This window comes from Stegostoma tigrinum, chromosome 25, assembly GCF_030684315.1.
Source record: "Stegostoma tigrinum isolate sSteTig4 chromosome 25, sSteTig4.hap1, whole genome shotgun sequence".
NCBI classification, from domain to species: domain Eukaryota; kingdom Metazoa; phylum Chordata; class Chondrichthyes; order Orectolobiformes; family Stegostomatidae; genus Stegostoma; species Stegostoma tigrinum.
Genome location: NC_081378.1, coordinates 44,679,012 through 44,698,060, shown reverse-complemented (window position 1 = coordinate 44,698,060; position 19,049 = coordinate 44,679,012). Strand labels below are relative to the sequence as shown.

The 19,049-nt window shown below is 37.5% G+C and overlaps 1 protein-coding gene across 3 annotated transcripts in view; it reads right to left on the bottom strand.

The window, feature by feature from the left end:
* Positions 1–600: 600 nt before the first annotated feature.
* Positions 601–19,049, bottom strand: part of aebp2 (AE binding protein 2) — a 68,288-nt gene continuing 49,839 nt past the window's right edge. Inside the window, exons 7-10 of one of the 3 annotated variants that reach the window (XR_007249782.1) lie at positions 18,279–18,392; positions 9,983–10,072; positions 1,928–1,957; positions 601–1,833 (exon numbers count right to left, since the gene is read on the bottom strand). Coding sequence is in view for 2 of the 3 variants with exons in the window: in XM_048554079.1 (XP_048410036.1) it covers positions 10,021–10,072; positions 18,279–18,392 (166 nt within the window). In the remaining variant the exon portion in view is untranslated. Of the gene's footprint in view, positions 1,958–9,982; positions 10,073–18,278; positions 18,393–19,049 lie in introns of all 3 variants that reach the window. The other 2 variants (XM_048554079.1, XM_048554080.1) reach the window with 2 other exon arrangements.

The window sequence follows — 19,049 nt, the reverse complement described above, 5'->3', positions numbered from 1 at the left end:
CAGTTTTAGCTGTCACCATTGAAGTTTTGCACAAATGCTCTGATTTTTAACAATACTTTTCTTCTCCAAAGTCAGCACGCAATACTCATTTCAAAATTTTAATTTGGCGTCGCAGCTCTCAACTCTATCTTCAACTTTTCTTTTACAAAATGTAGCCATCTATTTTTCAGAAGTGAAAACTAGTCTAGCTTGGCTGGTATTTTATAATCATCACAAATCGATTAACAAATCGGCACTTAAAATCCAAACTGTTTGAAGTGTTCCCTGGTGAATTACTAAGCATAATGAATATCATGAAAGAGTTTGTAAATTTGCAACTGATAAGCCACTGCTTTATTTAAAGGTAAGTTAACAAGTACCTTTCATTGGAATGTTTAGGATTAGGAGGAAGGGAGAAGCTAGGTGAACATAAGGATGGACTAGCTTCTAATTCTTTATTGTTAACCTTTACACTTAACTTTGTGTCAGCGTTTCGGTTTTATATAATGACATGCATCTCAGTTTGCTTCATATAGAGTTTGGCTACGCAATACAAACTGGGCCCATACATACAGAGAATACGACTATCGGTAATCTAAAGATGACAGGAAATACAAAACATTTCATTTTATACTTTATTATAAAAATGTAGCTGAAAAAGCAGTAGCAAGTTGATTTGGATGGGAAGAAGCAGTGGATACAGATGAAGTGCTCAGGTAAGGATACATTGCATGAAGGGTTTACAACTGTGCGAAACAAGGGTACTACAGGCTTTTTTAAAAATCCTGTCTGTCCAGAAAATCTAACTTTAAAGACACAATCCAAGTCATGCTGTTTACATCTTGCACAATACATTAAGACATTAGCAGTAGCAACTGGCATTTGCAAAAAACCACAAATGTCACTTTATATTTATAATTAGGCAAGGTGCTTTTTGTGGGGTTTTGTTAACAGTTATTATGGCAGATCAAGAAAATTACATTATCCTTCAACATTTGTTCTACCTTAATATATACATTTCAAAATTTGCTTCCATGCTTCTAAAAGGTAAACCAAAATTGAAATCTACAGTACATTTTAAAGTATAAAAATATATTACAAATCTGCAGAAATATTTACAAGCAATTTACTATTATCTATATGCAACTCTTTATGCCTTCTGAACCTAAGACTAGGATGTTACAGATAATCTAGAATTTTCCCATCTTCATCCAAGTAAAAATACAGGCTTTCTTTCACGTGATATACACGCAAGCACGAAGATTATCAACAATGCAATCACTTGGTTAATCTCGTCTAAGATCTTCTATGCAGCAAGCTTTGGTGCATTGAAATAAAACTTTCCAGCTTTTATTCTCCCAAAAGATCAACATCCTAAATTGGCTGCAGAAATTAATTTTAACATGAGATAATTTTCTTGGTAAACACTGAAGTTGTTTAAAGTTCACAAATCTTAATTCATGAACTTTAGGTAACAAGTTATTTCAAAAGAGATTAAACAAAAACATTAAAGTATTTAATTAAACTGAAGTTTAATTAAACAAATGTAGTAATTGGGAGAAAGGAATAAAATCTGCTTTTCTGATCAAAGTGGGACGCTTAGATTTTTTTTAAAAATCCTTTATGAAATTTTATATCTTGATTTTAGATTTTTCTGATGAGAAAGGGGCGCAGCTTGAAGCAGCAAACAAACAAGTTCCGAGGAGGAAGTTTCTCATTGCACATCCCCCCTTGTTAGATGACAAACATTCCCTGTAGAACTGTTCTCATTGTACCGTCTCATCTCGAAGAGGAGTGCGAAGCTTCAGATCCATTCTCCCAAAGTCTGCTTTTAGTACAAATAATCAGCTAGGGCTGGGAGGAAAAAAAGTGATTCTAATGTGCAATATTCTATTCCATTCATGGCGACTAATTTTGACACCATTCTGGTTCCCAGATTGGACCTTACCTCCTTTTCAGCCTTTTCTGTGGCATTGTCCTAAAAAGGAGGGAAAAAATTAAAAATCAAAATCTTGCCTCTAAAGTTAGTTGCAATATGATCAGAAAGTAGTTAAACTAGACTAAATAAAAGTGAAATAACTAAGTACAATATTTAATCCTTGCCCATGACATGATTTCGTAACCACTTGTTAAAAGGTTAGCACATTCAATGCCAAATATTTATTATGGGGCAAACAATGTTTTTGTGTGCCACAGGTAGTAGTTTAGGGAGAGCTCACTATGTATTTCAAAGGGCAGATGGAATAAAATACTTGAAACATTGGAAACTATGCAGAGAGAGCAGAGCAGGGCAGTGGATTTAGTCTGGATTGCCTAGCAGAGTCAGTACAGATGCAGATAAGCAAAATGCTCACCTGTAAACTTCTCTGCTTCAGTTACAAAACAATATCTTAATTTACAGGCTGGAATTTTAATCAGATTGCATTATCCATAGACCTTTGGAACAAGAAAATAAAAACCTGCAAAAATAACGAGGGAAACAAACAAATGCAGCAGACTTTTGTTATGCTTACCTTGAGTTTTCAATAAGATCCAAAATGTTAATTGCTTCCACCACTTTCCAGACACCCACATGCATACCCACCAAGTTAAATGTCAACAACTACTTTCAAGGGAATGTCAAGAGAGTTGCTCTCTTCTCACAGGTGGAAGATTCAAATTCACAGTGCAAAAGAAAGAACAGCTGACAGCAAGACTATGTCTATTACACAAAGGAATTACTCCCATACCAGGGGTCAAAATAATTATTTTTGCTCAGATTTTCTCAAGGGCTTTTTTTTTCCCCCCGATTTTGGGAGCTCCTTTTTCTCTCTAACGCATTTTTAGATGATGCAGTCATAGGGTAACAGTACCTTTTGAATTGGTGCTTTTTTTCTTTAAAAAGGACTTCCTTCTTCACATAGATAAGACAAATACCAAAGATTGTGTACAAACAGATACTAAATGTTATAAAAATCTACAAATCAGATGCTTTTTATTACAAATAAATTTTCCACACTCTTTATGCATTCACCAAAATAAACAGTTAAATGCATACCTTAGGTAAAAATGATGCAACATTAATCCTGATTTTCCAGGAATTATTATGTCTGTAACTAGGAAAAATATAAAGTTGTAAATAGATTCCTGAAAAAGTTTGAAAAACCGAATGCAGGATGCTGATTTTTACCTAGTTATGCAAACTGCAGATCATCTGAGCATTGCGTCTTCACGCACAAGAAATTAATGCTTCAGCTTCCTTGGTTGACACCCACTCCTCTTATAAAAAGTGCTCAGGTGCCTACAGCTCAGGAGGCAGCCAATCGTCTTGTCAAATCTGAACCACTCAAAAGATCTGACTACACTGATACCATTTTTCAGCTCCTACCCCACAGAACTGTGGGCGATAAATACAAAACTTTTTAAAATTCCATCCCCAGGATGAGGGCATTACTGGCACGAACAGCATTTATTAACCTTTTATAATTGCCCAGAGGGCAGCTCAGAGTCAACCACATTGCTGTGGGTGCACAGTCACATGTAGGGCAGACCAGACAAGGGTGGCAGATTCCTTCCACACAAGACATTAGTGAGCCAGGTGGGTTTTTCCTGACAATCACTGGACTCAATTCCAGATTGCTGTTGCAGGATTCAAACCCAAGACCATTACCCCAGTTTCTGGTCTAACAGTACTGTGATAATAACACTAGGTTGTTGCCACCTCATGAATAACTAAACACTGCTTAAATGTTTAAAGGGTTTCTGAATTAACCACCCTTTCAGGCAGTGAGTTCCAGATTCCCAGTGAAAAGATGCTCAATCACCCTTTTAGCCTTCAATGCCCTCTGGTTACTGAACCTTCTACTCGTGGAAACAACAACTTCCCGTCCCTTCTATCTATGCCCCTAAATATTACATATCTCTTTTAGGTACCCCCATAACTTTTGGTGCTCCAAGGAAAACAAACCCTGAGTCTATCTGATCTTTCCTATTAGCTCAGGCCCTGCAACATCCTGGTAAATCTCTTCTGCCTCTCCTCAATTGCAATCCCATCCTTCCAGCATTCTTGCAGCACCTCAGTTGTGGTTCAACCAGCATAACTTCCTTACTCTTTCATTTTATTCCTCATTTAACAAAAAGTAGATATCCTCTAATCTTTCTTAATTAATCATCTATGCCACCTTCATGGATCTACTGGTGGACAAAGTTCTTCTGAAATGCAATATTTTCCAAAGTTCTATAATTCAACTGAAATTCCCTTGCCATGTCGGTCCTTTCAAGAGCATTAGCTCACATTTCTCCAGGCTGAATTCCATTTGTCACTGCTCTACATGTAACCAGTTTGCCAATATCAGCCTGTTCACTATTTTCCTCCTATTACGCTACCAGTCTTTATGGAATGCACATTAAGAATGTACAAAATATACATTTAAGTCCAAATTGTTAATGTGACCTATAAGCAGCAAGGGAACCAACAGAGTCCTGCAGAGCTCCATTGTAAAGAGATTTCCTGTCACACAAATATCCTTCTATAATCACCCTCTGCTTTCTACCCCTCAGCTAATTTTGGATACAATGCTCACTTTGCATTAGATCCCATGCTCACTTTGCATTGGATCCCATTGCCTCCTACCTTCTTGACTAGTCTACCATGAGGGTCCTTGCAGAAAACCCATATGAAGTCTACATGGACCACAAACATTACCAACATCAACACTCCTTAATAACATTCAAATTTTTCAAATAACATTTTCTTAACAAATCCATGGCCATATTTGCTGATTAATCCACTTTGCTCGCCAAGTGCAAATATATTCTGTCCTTTCTAATGTCCCCACCAAGGAGTGACTGACAGGTTTGATATTTCTCGGCCTATCCCTCCTCTATTTTTTAAATAAGGTGGGAGAACTTTAACAGTTTCCTAGTCTTTAGTAAATTACGTCACCAGAAACGTTCTGAAAAATACTGCAAGGGCTCCTCTTGCTTCCTTTAACAAGCAGAGATACATCCACAGGACTAAATGAGATGTATAAATTTTAAAACTGTTAAACCCACTCATACTATGTTTAATTTATTTTAATATTTCAGTGCTCCACCCCAATTCCAAACCTGTATGGTCCTTTTGCATTGTGAAGGCCAATACAAATTGTTCACTGAGGATAGTGCCCACATTTTCCAGCTCACACGCAAATTACCTTGATGGTCCCAGAGTGGCTGTTATTCTCTTGTTTTTTTCATAATTTCAAAAACCCAAATTTTCCTTTATTTTACTCACCAATACATTCTCACATGCACTCCAAGTTTTCTTAATTTCATTTTTAATGAATCATATGCACTTTTAATAGCCTAGAGACTCTGCTGTATTGAGCCCTCACCCTGATGTCTCTTTTTTCTTGATCTTAACCTTTATGCCCTTTGACATTTTTGGTTCTTTGGTCTTGGTCCCATCCTTTCACTCTGTGGGAAAGTATTTGCCCTACACTCTCGCTCTTTTCTCCTTGAATGTTTGTCATTACTTTGATAGTTTTATCTGCAAGTAGCTGCTCCCAGGCCACTTGAGTCAAATTTCATCTCATCTAAACAGAAATAGCCTCTCCTCCATTTATAATTTTTATTCCTGACTCATCCTTATCTTTTTCCATAACTATTCTAAATCTAATTGACTATAGTGACTATGCCTACACCTACAACTTCCACAATTGATGCACCTTCCATAGGTCTTTAATGAATCTATAAAGAATGCCCACTTGGCCACAAACACAAAAGTCTAAAGTTCCAATGCAAGTTATCAGATAGATAGAAGACTCAGGCAAACTATTTAGGGTTGTCTTGTTATACTGCATTAGTTAGGACAGGAGTAGAATCAGTCTGATGGATGTTTCCACTTTGCAAGGTAGCACTTTGGACAGTACATTCTCAGAATCAAATTAAGTAAGGGAGAGTGTATTCCGACTGTTGAACAGGGATTTAGTTTCCAGCAAGAGATCATGACAATTAAAGCACAGCTTTAAGGATTTGATGCTTTAGTCCTGTAGCTATGATGCTCACACTGAAAAAAATGTTTTACAGTAGCATCCAGATGATGTTTTAAATTCATCGTTCAATCTGGGTATAAGATTGATTCAGTTATTGCCTAAAAACATGATGCAGTGGTTTGGAGAGGTATTTGCGAGTTGTCTCAGTCAAATCCAAGTGCTCAGGTGGGTGATCAATTAATTATTTTAAATAAATACATTACATTGAGAGCGCCAAGGATAAAGTATTATAAGAAATAACTGACCTTGAATAGGGATTCAGCATTTCCCTAACCCATTACAAGGGGTACTTGCAATTCGTGATTCTGAGAATTAACGAACATACATAACTACCTCCATTAAATTAAGTAATGAGAAATAGGGAGCGTGACATTCCATTTTCAATGCAGATGGTGCATCAGAATTACTCAAATTATACTGACCTCTGACTGTCAAATTTGTGTCAGTTTTACCACCCAGATGCAACTTGAATTGCAAGTGCACTAATAACACAAATGGCCTTTTGGACAAAACCAGAGGAACTGAGATTTGATGAGAATATGAATATGAAACAACTTTCAGCTGATTTCAATTCACAAATTTTAAATAATAGGAGGAAGAAATATCTGGCCAGTACATACAGTTTACCAATAACCCTGCTCAATGAAATGTAAACAGGTTCAAGCTGAAAATGGACATTCTTGAAAATAAAAGCCACGAGATTTTTTTAAAAAAATTCATTCACAGATTTAGGGCATCACTGGCTAGGCCAGCATTTATTGCGCATCCTTAGTGCAATTAAGAGTCAACCACATTGCTCCGGGTCTGGAGTCACGTGTAGGCCAAACCAAGTGAGGATGGCAGATTTCCTTCTCTCAAGAACATAAGTGAACCAAATGGGTTTTTCTGACAATTTGCAATGGACTCACGGTCATCATTAGACTCCTAATTCCAGATTTTTATTCAAATTCCACCATCTGCCATGGTGGGGTTCGAAAACTTGTCCTCAGAACATTATGTGGGTCTCTGGGCCAACAGTCCAGTGACAGTGACAATACCACTAGGTCAATATCTCCCTGTTCCTGGCAAGTTACTACCTTTGAGTTAAGAGCAGAGTGCTGAAGAAACTTAGCAAGTGTGGCAGCATCTGTAGGAAGTGAAGCAGTTAACATGATATGTCCAATATGGTTCTTCAAATTGGAATTGAAATGTTGACTGTCTCTTCACAGATGCTGCCAGGCTTGGTGAGTGTCCAGAGCACTTCTTAATTTAAGTTCAGATCTTGAGCATCCACAGTACTCCATTTTTATTGCTATCTTTAAAGATTCCTTTAAGATATTAGAATTCATTGCTGATGATTAAGATGGCTTGACATCCAAATATTTTGCAAATATAAAGCAAAAGAATCATGTTCCCTTGACTGCATTTTACTTTTATCCAAGTCACTCTTCCACACTTGCCAACAGCTCAGAGGATGCTATTTACTGCAAAGAACATTGAATAGTGAAATGGCCTATACCTATTTCATCAGATTGCAGATGATCTGCCATTTACATTTACACACCTTGCTTCGCTTCATCATTTCTACCTTTATTCCAACAAAATCAAAATTCAGATTTAAAATGATTAATCAAGTTCACAGCCAGAAGTGTGTTCCAAATGTCAGACATTTCCTGACTTCTCTCCTAAATGGCTTGGCTCTTATTAGGGCTGTGCTCTTGTTCTAGATATATCCACCAGTGGGAGCTGGGAAGAAACCTTTCCTTCTACCCTATAAATTTCTTTCAAAACCTTAAAATCTCAATCAAACCACAATTTAGGCTGTGTACCTGTGCCGATTCTTGGAAAGAACAGTCACATGCAGGGTCACATAACTTTTTTTCCTGCAACTCTGTACCTGCTCATTCTCAAGCATCCTACAAAATCAGCTTCTCAGTTAGATGTTCCAGACTCCAACAGACCGATGGGGGGATAAAATAGTCTCAATTCATTTCTTGATCTTTTACCAATGATTCTGAAACTATGTCCATCCATTTCCCAGACAGAATATTTATGTTCTACCCAAGCTACCAAACTCTATCATCTTGAAATTTCTTACAGAATCCAGGGCTCCTCCTGACTTTGCCTGTTTCAAGAACAATCCAGCATTTTAATCAGAACTGAAGACTCTAATCTCTGGCAACATTCTCATGAACCTACATACTCTTAAGGCATCTGCATCTTTCCTCAAATGTAGTGTCCAGAATTGTCCACAGTACTCCTACTGAGGCCTACCCAGTGGCCAACAAAATTCTAAGAGCTCTTTTGTTTGTTCTATTCCATTTATAAATATATGCTTTTTTGAAGATCACCTAACTAACATTCTTGACCACTTTTAGAGAATTCTATTCATCTACAATTTTGAAAATGAATCCTTCATAATATTCTCTTTCCACACCAGCCACATTGAACAGCAATGCTTTATAATATGCACATTGAACTCACTGCCATCTTCTGCCCAGTCCTCCAACTTGAAGCCTAGACCTAATCTCATCACATTCTACTGAAAGCTTTGTGAAGTTGCAAGCTAAAATTTTACAATGCTTGTTCTGGCATCCAATTTAAGGTAATTTATAATATTTAATTATGGACTTGAAAATGGCTTGAACGACACCACTGCACATTATATTGTGTTCTGAAAAATCATACATGACCATATGTTGCAGAGTGCTCCCAGGTTGGTTTTACATCTACGCGACATTTTCCTTCGAATTCCACAAGTTTCTGCCTTAATAAGCTTGTGACATTCTTATCAAATGTTTCCCCATAATTAGCACTTAATTTTGTCTATTTTGGTGAATGCTAAAAACATCCTGTTCAAGTAATTTCTCTGCCAAATTTCAAGCATTATTATGAAATCTATTGAATATGTACTGAATTTCTAAGGCAAACATATGCAACCCAGGACATGGTACCAAAAATTGTGCATACTACTTCCAACCAGGGTTTTATGAAGAAAAGGCAAAACATCCCTTTCTCTACATATACTCAGTGACAACAATGCAATGCAGATATGTACATCAAAAGTAGGAGCTGGACCGAGGATAGTGAACCTAATAATTACAAAATCAAAGCCATATGATGAAAGTCAGGAAAGGTGGGGCAAGAGCATTAACAAAAATCTAGATTTCTTCCTTAATGGCACATATTTTTCTGGGTTTTCTAACAAGTTAGTATACTCTGTCAAAGGGAGAAAATCAATGTAGTGCAGACACCAGGCTATTGTATACACAATGTGATGGACGAGGATGGCATAATAAAAGTAATGCTTTTCCTCATACAATTAAAAAATAACAACGCTCTTGTTTCATTAATTAAACAGAATAAACTCAACTAACAAAAAACCAAATTGTAAGATCCTCACTGATAGATTAAGGGTCTTTAAGGCTTAAGTTTTGAAATTCACCGTGGCATTTGTTTCCACTTTTTGAACATTTTCTTCCTTTAGCCTCCACTATAAGCCAGAAATTGTTTGTGTATTTAGTACATTTTAAAATGTAACTACATACTTACCAGATGGATTGTTTCCTAAATTTTATGGCAATGTATTTATTTTTATTTATGGTTTCACATTATCAAATCTACAGTTTGGAAATACAAACCAAACTCCATTGTTGTTGCGTGGCCCTATAGCACACCATTAAAAATTAAACTTGGAACATTAGTGTACTGTTATTTCCCTATATTTAGGAGCTATTTAGAATCCAGTAAATGACAAATTTACAGATTGTATTGATTTAGTCATGATGGATCAGGCAAGTGAAAAATAGAAGTGAGAGAGGGGTTTATCACAAATTTATTGAAGATTAGGATGCTGTCATTTACAGAGATGCATTGGGTGAATTGGACTAAGTCACAGTCTTTAAAAGGTTCAAGAACAAAATCCCTGTGTGTAAAAATGTGACCTGCCTTCAAAGTACACTTGCAACAATATTCGTAAAATGTAGATTGAGTTTTATTTTTAGCCCTACCTGTGCTGCTTCTTCTCTACTTAAGTGAAGTTTAGTTGTCATGTGTCAACCATGGAGCCATGTTCATAATGTTGTAAGGAGCCAGTCGGCCTGTCAGTACAAGTAAAAACAGCTCAAAGCTGAATTATTCAGTAGTACAGTACACGGCTGCAGCACAAAATCGGACTATGTGCAGTCAAGATCTTATTCCTACTTTTATCAGATGTAAAAAAACTGGTTCAAACTGAAGGATGGCAATATGTACAACAGACGCACAGATTGCATAGGTAAGGTTAGAGAATATAATTCTCAAATACAAATCTACATTCACCTAACTACATTTTCAGTTTACTCAACAATAAGGTGGTATAAAACTTGATGAAAACAACATTTTCCATTATGCATGGAAACATAGTATTTTAAGTGCATCTCACAAATAACACTACAAATAGGAGGGAATTTTAAGCCCAGAAATTTCAATATGGAATACAAAATCTCAATGCCCATCATAAGGCTCAAGTATGAAATAGTGGAACACTTTCCTGCAGGTCTAAAGGGATTTACGTAGTGCATTATGGGGTCCTTCACTGCATGCAATAACAAATTAACGCTCTATTCTGGAGATAAATTGTCCATTGCTGTCATCATTGGACTTATGGTTTGCAGGGTTCTCCACATTTAGACTGACCATGTCATGTATGTAACAATATAAATTTTTCCATTTGAGAACACCAACCTTTGCAGACAGCTTAAGCAGGAAAGCAGGTGGGTAAAGAAACAGTAAAATGTTAGAATGAAAATGATAAAATATGAGAAGAGATTGGGATGCACATCAAGCATTTATAATTTAAACTAAGGCTGTTTTTGCAGTTCAGTGCAAATGGACAAACTGTAATCTTCATAACTGTTCAACTTTCTAGAGTTGCAGCATTAGGGGATGGTTAACAGAAATCCTTTCTGCAGGAAAACAATGCTTCTCTGGCTCATTAGAAATGAATTATATTTTAAATGTTAGCTCATCTCCCTCAGCAATCCATTCAGTGTCGAAAGTTAAATGCAGACATGGAAAATTTACAGCATGACTTGCAGAGACATGGCTTTAAAAAGACACACATAGGTACACAAAATAGATAGTATTTCTAATTTCAGATTACAGTTTTATAAATACTTTAATGTTAGCTAGCTAGTGCAGCTCATGGAAAGTTGGGAATCTAGACAGTTAGAATTTAGAAATCACTGTTTACAAACATTGGAAATTGAGTCAAAGGTACAGGTGGTCCCCAATTACTAACGTCCAGCTTAAAAACCCTCATAATTAAGTGATCCAATACAGCGGTGTAACTCTAAACAGCTGACACAAACATTTGCTGTAATTATGAAAAGATGGTTTAGATGGTCCTACATGTTGTATGCAAGTCAGACACTAACTTGCCTATGCAACCCGGGGCAACACATTAGCCATTTAACCTATTGAGCCCACAATGCCATTCAATAAATCAGGCTTATCCCTTATCTCAATGCCATACTCTTAGTTCCTCCCCATACGCCCTGGTAACTAACTTCTAGAAATCTACTTACCATTCTTGAAAACTTTGCCCCATAGCCTTCTTTATTAGACAATTCAACAGATTCACAACTGTTCTCAACTTCTCAGTACAATGTGCATCCGGAGACTGTTAACCTCTTGCTCTGGATTTCTAAGGTTAGGGGGAGCATCCAGTTGGAATTGTGTTTCAATGAGAACTCACCCATCCTTCTAAACTGCAGAAATTACAGGTCCTGTCAATCCAATCTCTTTTCATTAAACAAACCTATTATCACTATCTAGCTTAATATAAACTGAGGAGTGGAGATGTGCAAAACCACCAGTGGTATATTGCAAGTAAAAGCTTACTGACATCAACTATAATTGAAAAGCTGGCACAAAAAGGTGCAACAAGGAACGTACTGCCAGGAAGGAAGGCCTCGTAGAAAACTAGCATGATATTTTATTCTTTTAAAAAATGCAGATAATTAAGTTTTAATTACACAGGTAGTTCACTTTGTATTGACATATACAGCCTCAAAAAAATGCTATTCGACTTCACCTGAAATATCATGTAATGTGCAGAACAGGAAGTGACATTCAAAGCCCATTAGGAATGCAGAGATAACAAGGTGTAGAGCTGGATGAACACAGCAGGCCAAGCAGCAGAGGAGCAGGAAGCCGGATGTTTTGGGTTAGATCCTTCTTCAGAAAATGGAATACATACTGCTTTACTCTTTTTGCAGCTAAGCATAATGGCTGAACATCATTAAACTTTCAAAATATAAACTGCTTTGTCCCAAGCGCAATTCAGTAAGTAGAAAAGCTGCAGCCATCTCTAGCAACATTGTTTATCTACCATCTTGCGAGAATTGAGAGATTATTTGGAACATTCATATCTCTTTACAATGTCAATTCATATCTATTTACTATGTTAAGATTCTGTTTTCCAAAGATTGCTTTGGCACCAATATTTAAATTCATTTTTTTTGACTCAGGGAAAGGTGGTGACACTGGCAAGGTCAGCCTTTATTGCCCACTCAACTGCCCTCTAAATAGATATGGTGGCCTGCCACAGTGAATATAATCTAATGATTTGCAAGACCAGAGGTTCCCAAATTGGCGTTGGGTCTCCAACGAGGATGTAAGCTAAGATTATGGGGTCCCAAGTTGAGAAACAGTGTGGGATTGCTGAATAAGATTTAATAGCTGTGCTCTTGATTTAACAGCATCCTACTCTTCTCTCTCAATTCTCATTGGGAATCTCAACAATTTTCACACATACCATTATGGGGATACAGTGAGAAAGTTTGGGAAGCACTATGTCAGACAATTGCAGAGGGTAGTGACAAGGCATCCACAGTGACAACGCTCTGGGATCAAATGGAGGTTAGCTCAGGTAAGAAAAGATTGCCTTCCCTGAAGGATATCAGTAAACCCAAACTTTAATAGCAATCTAGCAGTTTTAGGATCATCAAAATACTGATATTGGTACTTCTGAAGGGTCTAGGCCTGAAACGTCAGCCTACCTGCTCCTCTGATGCTGCCTGGCCTGCTGTGTTCATCCAGTTCTACACCTTGTTATCTCAAAATACCAATATTATTTTTTGTGCAGGTTTATTGTACTGAATTTAAATTTAAATTTCTCAGCAGCCATAGCAGGGTTTGAGCTTCAGTCTCTGGATCCATTAGCCTAGTAATTACCACTGTTTATGCTCCCCAGAATAAAAGTCCCAGATTACAGATAGCAGGCACAGCCGATTTGCTGTTCCCCAGACGTTTCCTTACCCTGTTGGGTAACATTATCAAAGGCTGCACTGATGAAACTTCATTGAAGGCTGCACTGATGATGTTACCCAGCATGCTAATGAAATGTTTGTGGAACAAACCAGTTCGGCGAGCCAACCAACCTCAACACCCACAACCCGAGCTACAAATCTACTCCAAAAACCTCAGATGCCATACTGATCTAGCAGGACATACATTTTGCTAATGAATTAGAATATTAAAAAAATTGCCAAAATGAAATGCATACCATTTTGGATCGGGTCAAGTATTCAAAAGAAGTGTGCAATTGATTGTTTACTTTGTCATGGCTACAGGCTTGGTGACGGATTTGGTTTCACAGGAAACCACTCGATCAAGACATGTTAGTATCATTGAACAATTAGTCCGATCTGCTATTCTGCCAGAACCCTTATTTTCAGTTTTGTTACAGTCTGCATCTGATTTTTCCTACTTTCTTTCCTTATCTGCTGGCACACAAGTACTGCTGCTCACTTGAGACTGTGTAAGATTGATGACTAGATTACAGTCATAACAACTCCACTGATAAGCAGGACATGTCAACAACACTAATATGTTGCAGCCCACTGACACTTGTGAATTGAGGTTTTTGTCATACAGTCACAATCTCTAGTTCTTTCTTTGGGCTCCTTCCAAACCAGTATTTACCCCAAAAGGAAACACATTGCCAATCCCAAAATATGCTCATTTACCTCATGCAGGCATTAAATTATGCCAGCATTTTAACTATTCTTTTCACCTGTTATCCAACTTGCACAATAATCACAGACTCATCCATCTACAACTCAGCCTTCAGTATCAGACTAAATGTTGCCTGGCTTACATGATGGTCCATTTCTCTCTCGGTCTCTTCACTCCAAAATGCTAAGCCATTGCAAAGCCATACAAGATTCACCATAGCATATCTTTTTGTTGCCTGTACAAATAAAGCATAATTAGCCCTTTGTCTTTTTTACAATAGGACCATGAAAATAATAGCATAGAGATAGCAGATGCATTGGCAGTAATCTTCCAAGAATATTTATGGTTTGGAGAACTGCCAGAGAATTGGAAAACTGTCAATGGAACACCTTTATTTGAAAAGGGAAGGAGACAAAAAAAAATAAAGTATCTACAGGCAAGTTCGCTTAATAGCTGTTACTAAGAATATGTTAGTCCTTAATAAGAGATGTAATAGCAGAACATTTAGACGTAACAGAATATGATTAAGCAGAGTCAGCATGGATTTATGAAGGGAAAACTATGCCTGAAATTTACAATTCTTTAGAGGTGGTAACAAGCAGGATATGGAATAGGACAGCAATGAATGCAATATATTTGGATTTTCAGAATATGTTTAATAAGGTAACAAATGTTGGGCTATTTAAGATTTTAACCAATGGTGTTGGAGGTAGCATATTTGCATGGAGAGCGTATTGGCTAACAGAATTGGGATAAGGGGCAATTTTCAGGCTGGCAACTTGTCACTAATGACACAGCATAATGATCAAGAACTGGGGTGGCAGTTGTTTACACTATATATGAACAATTTAGATGAGGAAAGTGAATGCACTATAGACTAGTTTGTGGACGACAATAAGTGGGAAGTGGTGAGGATGACACTTGGCAGAGACATATACACAGATTAAGTTAGCAGACAACAAACAGAATACAGCATGGAAAGAGATTATGCACATTGGGAGAAAGAATACAGCAGCTGAATACTACTTAAATGGAAGGAGACTGCAGAAAGTTATAGAAGAGCAAGTTGGAAATCTTCATCCATGAGTCATAAATCTAGCATTCATGTTCAGTGATATTCCCACATAATAGGGAAAGCAAATGAAATGCTGTCCTTTATTTCAAAGTCTCATATTTCAGTGAAATGAGAAATTTGTTCAGAGGGATATTAAATCTACAGAATTCTTTACACAGGATGGTCAAGGCTGGATCGTTAAGTACGTTCAAGGCTGAGACATACAGATTTTAATCAGCTCGGAAATCAAAGACTCTTTTTAAAAAATAGCAGAGCAGAGCAATTATCAGATGAGGATGATCAGATCAGCCACAATCTCACCAATGGCATTGCAGGCGAGATGGACTGAATTACCTACTTCAATTCCTACAAGTTACAATCTTATGTTGAACCAAACAATACTTAAGCCTGGAACCTATTGAAGACACTCCTCGATTAAGCAGCAATTTGCACTCCAAAAAGTCAACCTGTGCAGCCAGTGAGTATGATGCATTAAAATTTCCAAGATTAGTTTTCTGCTTGGTGACTCCCACAGTGTGGTTGAAACGCATTCTTTGCAACGCCAAAGATCAGCACATCAATATGCTGTCTCAAAAACACACTCAAATGGAAACTGTGTCCAAGAAAAAGAAAATATCTTTTCCTCAGTTCCAGCTGTACTTCACTAAGTTTATATTACTTCTAGCTTTCGCTCAATGATTAATGAGATATCTTAAGGCAAAAGATGGGTTTTTGAAAGTTCACAACAAAAAGTCATTATGCTGGAGGATTCTGGCACCACAGTATTGAGAAAACAAGCTTTAACCAAAATCCATTAGATGCTCAGCTCATGACCCCAGTAATTTCACTATAGAAAGTCACATACTTGTAGCAATGAGTGGAATGGAAAGCTCATCTGTAATAATTTAAGATTTTGTAATGTTGATGCTCTCCATATTAAACGTAACTGATGACGCTCCAACCATTTGAAAGTAGCTTTCAAAACTGTGACCACTTACACTGATTGGCAATTTTTGCTGTGATAAAAAGCTGAAAGTTGCCAAGGACACAAGTTCACATGTGAGCGTCCTCCCTCAGTTCCACCCCAGCTGTACTTAGTTATTGCCAATATTTTTTCTTTCAACTATACAAGGACAGAACAATATAGAGCCATAGGAATATTAATGGTGTTTCACAATAGATTCTGCACTTAAATCTGCACAAAAGTAATTGTGATAAAAGCTTCACTGTGTGATGGCTTTTGGTTGGTATAACCGATGGCCTCAAGCAGTCTTAATCCTTTTTACAGAGAGCAGAAATCTGCTTTCAAATGTCAAAATCAAGATCCAAAGGAAGAAAGCTAATAAGTCAAAAAATAGTTCCGGGCACTTCTTGAGGTTGGAACTAAAATAGCATATAAGCATAATGCAAGACTGAGAAAAATGCTGTTTTACAGCGCCAGGGACCGTGCTCAATTCCACCTCAGGCGACTGTCTTTGTGGAGTTTGCACATCCTTCCTGTGACTGGGTGCATCTATTTTGAATGCTCCACTTTCCTCCCACAGTCAAGGATGTGTTGGTTAAGTGGACTGACCATACTAAATTACCCACTGAGTCCATGGACATGCAGGCGGGGTGGATTAGCCATGGAAAATGCAGGATTATATGGTGGTGGGTAAATGCTGTTCGGAGGGCAGTCTTGACGGGCCAAATAGCCTGCTTCCACACTGTAGGGCGTCTATATTTCTTCGTGGTACTTGGTTAAGTGACATTTTGTACCAAGAGCCTTGAACAAGAAAAGGAACATTTTCCTACATTATCAATCCTTCCTTCAGCAAAGTGCATGAAGATGGCTTTAAAAACACAAATACAATAACAGATCAAGAAACTTAAAGTCACGTCATTACACAAGCAGCTCTTTCCTATTCCAAATGCAATTCAACATGCCCTAAGACATGCCCACCATCCGAACCAATAACTAGAAAGAAAATGCAAGCTGGAAGGCAAAAAGAAAATCCTGCTACAGAATGTCAACTTAAAACATACTCAAGTAGTTGCCATTTTCTCAACCAAAAGCAAAGCTGGGCTAAAATCAACTTAAATTTAATTTCAGCCAGGCAAAAAGTGATAGTTTGATTGTCTGTAGGTGTCAAAAAATTATCACTGATTTGCTAATTTGGAAGGGAAATGATAGCTGACGGTGACACTGGGAACAGGCTTAGGCAGATACAATGCCAATGAGGATGCAGAAATTAAGCTGAAACAGGATCAGAGCGCACTTTTCCAAAGTTAGTGACAGCGTGCTATGATGGCTATTTCAAGGGAGAACAGCTGAAATGACCTAGCGGGAAAGCGTGAGTGAGCACTGCACTCAGGAACTGCAAACCAGTGTGATCAGGCTGATTGAGTGCGTTTGAGTGTGGTCGAAATTTGTAGCAAGTAAAAGCAACTTGAATATTATAAATAAACAATGTGAAAAAGGAGACGGAAAAAAAGTCTCAGACCATGATTTCTTCAGGGTCTGCTTAATTATACTTCTCCTGGATGATGGGGCACCAGTTGACTTTGTTACAACCAAAACTGAAGTCCCTTTCACTAAAGAATATGGGTATTTCAAAATTCAGACCAACTTTCCATACCAGGACTCCTAACCAAACAAAAATACTTCAAAGCAAGTAGTCACTTTCCAATATTAAGAAAAATTTAAATCACGCCGCCAATTTGACAAAAGGGCAATGCCTCAACATGCAACTTAAATCAAGATTCAGCCAACAACCCTCATTATCAAACAGGCAACCCTTCTGTCCTTTACCAATCATGAAATAGGAAATTATCATTATTTTCAGTGATATTTGCAATTAATGGATTAAATGAAACACCTCAAAGGATAATGCCTTCTAACATTTAACCCAGGCACAGTTTTAACTAAATGGACACAAGATAAAGCAGTTAACATTAGAAAAGTGTAAAACATAATTAAGACTTCACATGTGGTGGTGGTTTGGCTGGGGTGGGGGGGTGGGGGGGGGGGGGGGGGGTGGGTGCGCGGAAGCATGACACTGATAAAGCAACTCTAGGCCATTTATCTGAGTCGATGATTCCTTCAGCAGAGAAACAGGTTAGCACGTATGGTGCACAAGAACTAACAACTGCTTTCCTTAAACATAAAATCACCAGAATCTTGCTGTAGTTTTCTCGTGCAAGTAAAAAAATGAGAGAACATGCACTACTCTAAAAATAAACCTAGTTGATAAGATAAACCTCAACTGTACCGGTATATGTTTGGGTCAAGGAGCAAAGCAGCATCTTGTGGTAGTTTAGACAAATGAACTGCTTTTGTCCTCAGTTGAGATCTGTCATTTTCATTCACCCACACATCAGGAAGGCTGCAAAAGGAAACATGGAGACATTACTTCAAAAAAGAACATTTACATTTCACCTAGTTAGGGTTAGAAATGATTCACTCTTACTTTATTAGTAGTCACAGCAGATTTTAAAATTCCACAAAATTGCATTTCGATTAATTTGAGGTGCCAGAAATTATACAGTTGAATGAAGAAAGGGTTTTGTGAACAAAGTTTAAATGAAAAACTATCCAACGAATTAAGACAAACATTAAAATCTCAATTACTCATTTATCAACTACAGGAATTTGACAACAAGATTAGTGCCTGTAGCATTTCATTTTCTTCATTCACTATCACTGTTGTGCTTTTGCTGGCACAGTTACCTTGGATTGGAACAACCAATTTATCAATCGTTCTTCTGGCTGGTATCTCCCATTCACTGGCTCATAACTCAAGCATTTATATCCTCAGAACCCAGACAAATGGACAAAAACAAAACATGTCAACACAAACTACAATACACCACACTGATGAACATGTCATGCGTGCTCATCACTAGCATTTCCAATTGCACCCTCAGTGAAACTACAAACAATAAGATCATGAGTTTTTTTTTAAAAAAGGCAAATTGGCCTCAAAGTTTGTTTAAAGGACCCACACTATTTTCCAGCAGGGAACAGGTTTGAATAGACACTT